The sequence below is a fragment of the Berghia stephanieae genome, chromosome 5, assembly GCF_034508935.2.
Source record: "Berghia stephanieae isolate SIO BIC M18660-M18661 chromosome 5, UCSD_Bste_1.3, whole genome shotgun sequence".
NCBI classification, from domain to species: Eukaryota; Metazoa; Mollusca; class Gastropoda; order Nudibranchia; family Aeolidiidae; genus Berghia; species Berghia stephanieae.
In genome coordinates, this window is record NC_088364.1 from 67,799,518 (window position 1) to 67,807,017 (window position 7,500).

Here is a 7,500-nt window from a genome sequence, read left to right on the forward strand (position 1 = left end):
TGTGGCCTATTTACAACAGAAAAGTACGTACAGTGTTAGATGTACAAATATATGTGGTATAATGACAAAATATGCTTTTGCTCATTAGGGCTTTAAAAAATATCATTACTTAACATTTAACATATCGATATATGAAAATGACCACATCCTGTCAATAGGTTTAAAAAGCATCTTAAGACTTTGTTATTTTCCAAATTGAATTGTTGATGCCCCTGTAAAGTGCTCTGAGCACTTCCTCGTAATATGGAAGAGCGCTCAACAAGTATAATCTATTATTATTATTATTATTATTATTATTATTATTATTATTATTATTATTATTATTATTATTATTATTATTATTATTATTATTATTATTTATCATCATTATTATTATTATTATCATTATTATTATTATTATTATCATTATTATTATTATTATTATTATTATTATTATTATTATTATTATTATTATTATTATTATTATTTTATTATATTATCTATCATCATTATCATCATCATCATCATTCATCATCATCATCATCACTCATCATCATCATCATCATCATCATCATCATCAGCATCATCATCATGATCATGATCATCATCATCATCATCATCATTATTTTATTATTATTATTATTATTATTATTATTATCATCATCATCATCGTCATCATCATCATCCTCATCATCATCATCATCATCATATTATTATTATTATTATTATATTATTATTATTTTATTATTATTATTATTATTATTATTATTATTATTATTATTATTATTATTATTATTATATTCGTTGTCAGAGTCATGGATATCTCTATGCACATTGCTATTATTTTATCACAGGTGAGAAATGGTAGCTACGACAACCCCTACACCAACCCACTTGCACCAGTCCATATTATTACAGGATCCGCCGTGAGTAACATCTCTCTCTCTCTCTCTCTCTCTCTCTCTCTCTCTCTCTCTCTCTCTTTCTTTCTCTCTTTATATATATATATATATATATATATATATATATATATATATATATATATATCCATCTATCTATATATCTGTCACACACACACACATACACACAGTCTCTCTCTCTCTATCTCTCTGACACTCACACACACATACACGCACACACACACACACACACACACACTCTCTCTCTCTCTCTCCATCTCTGTCTATCTCTTTCTTCACTCTCTCTCTCTCTCTCTCTCTCTCTCTTTCTCTCTCTCTCTTTCTTTCTTTCTTTTTCTCCTTCCTATCTACTTTTTCTCAGACTCACTTTCATTACTACATTTCCTCACATCAGTATTTGTGGAAAAAATTAATTAAGCCACAAAATCTTCATTACATGTGAACAAATTTTTAAATGCTTAACAGATAGGCACTCGCCTTCCATACACAAAAGTCAAAAGATGCTCCATTAGAAAGAGACTTTTGAGACAGGCATTTATTCCAGCTACTCAAGACCAAATCATGTCAAGATTCGGGGCAATTTAGAGTGAGAGCGAGCCAGCGAGAGAGAGAGAGAGAGAGAGAGAGAGAGAGAGAGAGCGAGAGAGAGAGAGAGAGAGAGAGAGAGAGAGAGAGAGAGAGAGAGAGAGAGGAGAGACAGAGAGAGAGAGTGTGTGTTTGAGAAAGAGAGAAAAAGAGATAGAGATAGATAGTGAGAGAGAGAGAGAGAGGAGGAAGAAGAGGAGGAGGAGGAGAGAGAGACACAGAGAGACAGAGAGAGAGAGAGATGAGAGTGTGAGTGTGTGTGTGAGAGAGAGAAAGAGAGATAGATAGAGGGAGAGAGATAGAGAGAGAGAAGGGGTTATAGACAGAGAGAGAAAGAGAGAGTTTGTGTGCGTGAGAGAGAAAGAGAGATAGAGATAGATAGAGTGAGAGAGAGAAAGAGAGAGAGAGAGAGAGAGAGAGGAGAGAGAAAGAGAGAGAGAGAGAAAGAGAGAGGAAGTAAATGCGGAATCAAATGAGTCTTCTAGTAACATTTAAAATCATTTATAACCCACCGTCTCAAAAGCTCAGTCTGAACCAATTGCTCAAAACCAACATTTTAAACCACAGATATCAAACTTGGGATTGATTTTTTTTTCTTTATGGCAAACGATAAATACAATTTCTTACATCGTAAAGACCAAAACTGCATATTTCTCACAATTTTTATTATAAATTCACTTCTCAGAGTCATTCATTTCAATATTATGGTACCGTTTTGAAACAGTTCACATTTGAGCCTTTCATCCCCACGAGTTATGCGATTAGCACAAACTATGCCTTATTTTATTCGTGTTTGTTTGTTTGTTTGTTTTTTCATTAGGGCTGCAATGGTAAACACGATCCCTTCAATAAGACGATGCCTTCCTGGTCTGCTTTCCGAACAGAGGACTACGGTTACACCCGTATGAAAGTGTATAACTCTACACACTTGTTTATGGAACAGGTCTCGGATGATAAAGTAAAGAATGATGGACAGAGCAGATTGATAGATAGACAAACATTATTATTATTATTATTATTATTATTATTATTATTATTATTATTATTATTATTATTATTATTATTATTATTATTATTATTATTATTATTATTATTATTATTATTATTATTATTATTATTTTTACCTTGTGTTTGCATGACAATTTCTTATGATGATCTATCTTGCATTTGTTCGGACAAAGCGCATCGTTTCCTTTTTCTTTTACAAAAATCGTTTAGAACATGATTTGGCGGGAAATTAAATAAACAGAGTAGAAAAGAAAGAGACAACAACAACAACAAAAAAAACCCACAAAAAAACAAAAACAAAAAACAAAAAATAAAAAACAAAAGAAAAAGAACCCGGCAACTGTAGTCCATTCTAACATGAAAAGTTAGGCTGTTTGAAACAAACTCTCTCTCACCCACTTCTGGAAATCTATGTTATATGTTTGTGTTGAGAATATTGGCTATTAAGCTTAACTGCTGGTCAAGTAACTTCGCGATGGTTGGTTGGCGAGTGTGCCCGCGATTTCCAGAAGTGGGTGAGAGAGAGTTCTAGAAATGACCTGAGTTTGATACGAATATTTTTGTATTCGTGGATAGCTCACACGGTAGAGCCACGCTCTCACCTGCCAGGCGGAGTTGTCGTACCAATAATGTCGCAGGTTCAAACCCCACCACCGCCGCGAAAATTTTTATTCTCTATTGTCTTCTGGCACTTTTCTACTCACTTCATCTCTTGTTGTTACCAACATAAGTGCCTGCTCCACTCACTTTTCTGAATTAAAAATTCACCCAATATACCGGAGCATACTCAATGTCTCAATCGTTTCTATGTTATATGTTTGTGTTGAGAATATTGGCTATTAAGCTTAACTGCTGGTCAAGTAACTTCGCGATGGTTGGTTGGCGAGCGAGCCCGCGATTTCCAGAAGTCGGTGAGAGAGAGTTCTAGAAATGACCTGAGTTTGATACGAATATTTTTGTATTCGTGGATAGCTCACACGGTAGAGCCACGCTCTCACCTGCCAGGCGGAGTTGTCGTACCAATAAGGTCGCAGGTTCAAACCCCACCACCGCCGCGAAAATTTTTATTCTCTATTGTCTTCTGGCACTTTTCTACTCACTTCATCTCTTGTAGATACTTTTATAGCAACCTCTATAGTTAATAACAAAAAATCGCAAAGTCCTCTGTGCGTTTTTTACAGAGAATAAAGAGGTTATTAAGATAAGAACCAGCACATTACGAGTAGACTCACTGCTCCGTATGGCCGATATGACTCTGCCTATGTCATGGACATATTATTTTGCCCTGTCGAAGTCGCTTCTTAAATTTTATAATAATTTTGTTGACATACTTTTGTAAAAAAGTCGTGTTTCCAATGTCGATTACAACAAAGTAAAAATGTATAACATGAAGACATACGAAACACTTTTTCCACCATGCTCTGATATCCAAAATGCTTCATTATTATTATTATTATTATTATTATTATTATTATTATTATTATTATTATTATTATTATTATTATTATTATTATTATTATTATTATTATTATTATATTATTATTATTATTATTATTATATTATTATTATTATTTATTTTATTATTATTATTATTATTATTATTATTATTATTATTATTATTATTATTATTATTATTATTATTATTATTATTACTGTTAGTGTTATTATTATTATCATTATTACTACTATTTTAATTACTTTTTTCCCCTATTACAAGAGCCGTAACCTAACAATAATTGCCTATTTGGACAATAAAGATTATTATTATTATTATTATTATTATTATTATTTATTATTATTATTATTATTATTATTATTATTATATTATTATTATTATTATTATTATTATTATTATTATTATTTATATCCTATCTCCTTCGTTCATCAATCCTTATTATCTCCTATTCGACCAGGATGGTGCTGTGGTAGACAAAGTCATGGTCATCAAGGACAAGCACGGGTCTTACCCATATGACCCCTCGCCCATTAAACCTTTTGAAGGAGGATCAGAGATGTTTCAGAAATTGCAACACTTATTAATTACAAGAGGACAAGGTCTTCCGTGATGAAATTTCAAGCTTGTATCATTTTTTTTTCGTCTATTTAAAATAGAGGGAAGTTTGCAATGCTCTGTCGAAATGTATCTTTCATTCTGACCATTTCAGCTCGATAATTGTATTAAGATGCCCCCAACTTGTCAATGTCTTAAACCTAAGATTTATTAAGATGGCCCTAATCTCGTCTAAAGACTTCAAAAATCTCGAGATTAAGACTGTTTGACAAGTTAGGATCGTCTGAATCTCAATCTTTTTTAAAATCATTTTTTCGTCTATCTAAAACTAGAGGGAAGTTTGCGATGCTCTGTCGAAATGTATCTTTCATTCTGACCATTTCAGATCGATAATTGTATTAAGATGCCCCCAACTTGTCAATGTCTTAAACCTAAGATTTATTAAGATGGCCCTAATCTCGTCTAAAGACTTCAAAAATCTCGAGATAAAGACTGTTTGACAAGTTAGGATCGTCTTAATCTCAATCTTTTTAAAAAAATCTTTCCAAAATGAGGAAAAAAATTAATGTCAAAATATGTCAGAGTTACATCTCTGTCACAATGGTGTATTATTGTTTACATATATGGTAATATTTGTATAATTTGGGATATTATTCATGAGATTGTTGCTAATTTAAAGTAAAAAGACAAGCACAGCGGCTCTTTATTAATTTTAACCAGGCTCTGGAAAACACGTATTTAAAAATTTGTCCTGAAAACTCGCCCTTCAAATATCGATCGATTTAAATGACTTCACGAAGTCCCAGATTTGCGAGTTTTTGCCAAGATGGTGGTCATTGAAATTGACTGATATTTTAAGGACGAGTTTTCTGGCCAAATTTTAAACATCATTATTATTATCATTATTATTATTATTATTATTATTATTATTATTATTATTATTATTATTATTATTATTATTATTATTATCATTACTATTATTATTAATATTGTTATTATTATTATTATTAATAATATTGTTATCATTATTACTGTTCTGGTCAGACCAGAATTGTTTTTATTGATTGATTAGTATTGCTTGTTGCTAAGTTGTCACTCTTTGTCAGTTTTCGTCACTCGCTATTTTATTTTTATCATTTGGTGTTATTTATAGTTATGTCCATTATCGTCTTGTTATTGTTATTTATAATGTGAACTAATATACGATTTTCGCGCCTTTATGAGCATTGGTAAACTGATTCAACATTCTTGGTCAGTTTCTTTCCAAACGTTGAAAGTGAAGGTTGTAACCCTCTTCTCAATTTACATCTAAACAGTTTTAACAGCATATTTTAAAATATCGTTTCTAAATATTCTTGGAAGTTTCGGGTTATAGCGCACGTTATTTCCTTAACTGAATTGTCCTCACACTTTCAAACTTAACGCACCAGAAATGTAAATTTTTATTTCTGATTTTAGTTATTATTATTTTAGTCATCATTGATAAAGATCTTCCATGACAAGCCACGTGAATAATACACTTCATGTACATAGAAATGAAAAAAAATAAGCAAAATTCGTTTTTTAATACCTAAGCATATAGCAGAACTTTTAATTAATTCCCTTGTTTTATATAAATTGGACTATTGTAACTCCCTTTGGAGGAATTTAGCTAAAGACACAATGAGCAAACTTCAGGTTGCTCAAAATAACGCAGCCAGACTCATTGTATGCAATAACAAAAAATACCTGTCAGCAACTCTCCTTCTCCGTGAGTTACGTTGGCTTCCTGTGGAAAAAAGAGTTGCCTATAAGATTTGTGCTGTTGTCTACAAATCCTTGAGCACCAACAGTCCCTCCTATATTAAAGACCTAAACATATATGTCCCCAGTAGAAACTTGAGGTCAAGCAATGACCAATCAATCCTTGTCAAACCTAAGCCATTGCGTAAAATAGTTGAACAATCTTTTCAATTTTCGGCCCTCCATTTTTGGAACTCTCTCCCATCACACGTGAGATGCTCGGATTCGTTGACAACTTTCAAATCTCGCTTAAAGTTTTATCTTTTTACGTCATAGCTCTATATAATGTTGCAATACTATTGTCATATTTTGTTGTTAAAGTGAATTCGTATCACGTTTCCATCAAACTTGTCTTACAGTAATATGTTTTGTTTTATATCACTGTAAAGCGCTTAAAGCCTGTGACAACGGGGTAAAGCCCTATATAAATGCCATTTATTATTATTATTATTATTATTATTATTATTATTATTATTATTATTATTATTATTATTATTATTATTATTATTATTATTATTATTATTATGATTCGTGTGTAAATTGTCTTAGATATGTAGCCCCGTTTGTTCGCAGAGATGTACTTATATTCATTGTATTTAATAATCTATCATTCCAAATGTTCCATCCATATTTCATGAGATATACTCGTACGATATTCATTGTATTTAATAATCTGTTGTCATTCCATATGTTCCATCCATCATGTAAAGGCTATTGTTTAATGGATATTTACTTTCATGTCATATGAGAAGTATTCATGTTTTAACCTACTACTTTTGTTTATTTTTCTTTCCATATTTCCGTTTGATTATGATTTAATAATGTCAAATGGGGAGACACTCCATATTTGTCAGCATATCAATACTCTTCAACAGCCATAACGTCACTTCCCTCGTAGTGACGCATGGTTACTTAGTAACTGGCTCTAAACTTTCGGAACAATGGCGGACGGCCTTATGAAATATTTCTCCGACGAGCATAAAAGCGTATCCAGAGGAAAAAAAAAAACATTAGAAATCTGATCATGTTTTAACTTTTACATATATTCTGATCACAAGTCATATGAAAAGTTCTAGCCAGCATGAAGAATAGAAAGTACCGATTTTCTTTGTTTAGAACCCCGATGGCCGCCGTTGCTGGGCGACGTGACATCAGACTATTGAATCCAATTACCATTCCACGAATTATATTATGTTTATAAAAATTTAATGTGAC

General features: G+C 31.6%; 1 protein-coding gene across 1 annotated transcript in view; it reads left to right on the top strand.

Moving 5' to 3' along the window:
- LOC144973478 (acid phosphatase type 7-like) overlaps positions 1-5,053 on the top strand; it is a 21,345-nt gene extending 16,292 nt beyond the window's left edge. The window contains exons 9-12 of the mRNA XM_078915957.1: positions 1-23; positions 834-905; positions 2,305-2,442; positions 4,406-5,053. The exon at positions 1-23 is cut by the window's left edge and continues 100 nt beyond it. Coding sequence (XP_078772083.1) covers positions 1-23; positions 834-905; positions 2,305-2,442; positions 4,406-4,558 — 386 coding nt within the window. The 3' untranslated portion in view covers positions 4,559-5,053. The remainder of the gene's footprint in view (positions 24-833; positions 906-2,304; positions 2,443-4,405) is intronic.
- The last annotated feature ends 2,447 nt before the right edge of the window (positions 5,054-7,500 follow it).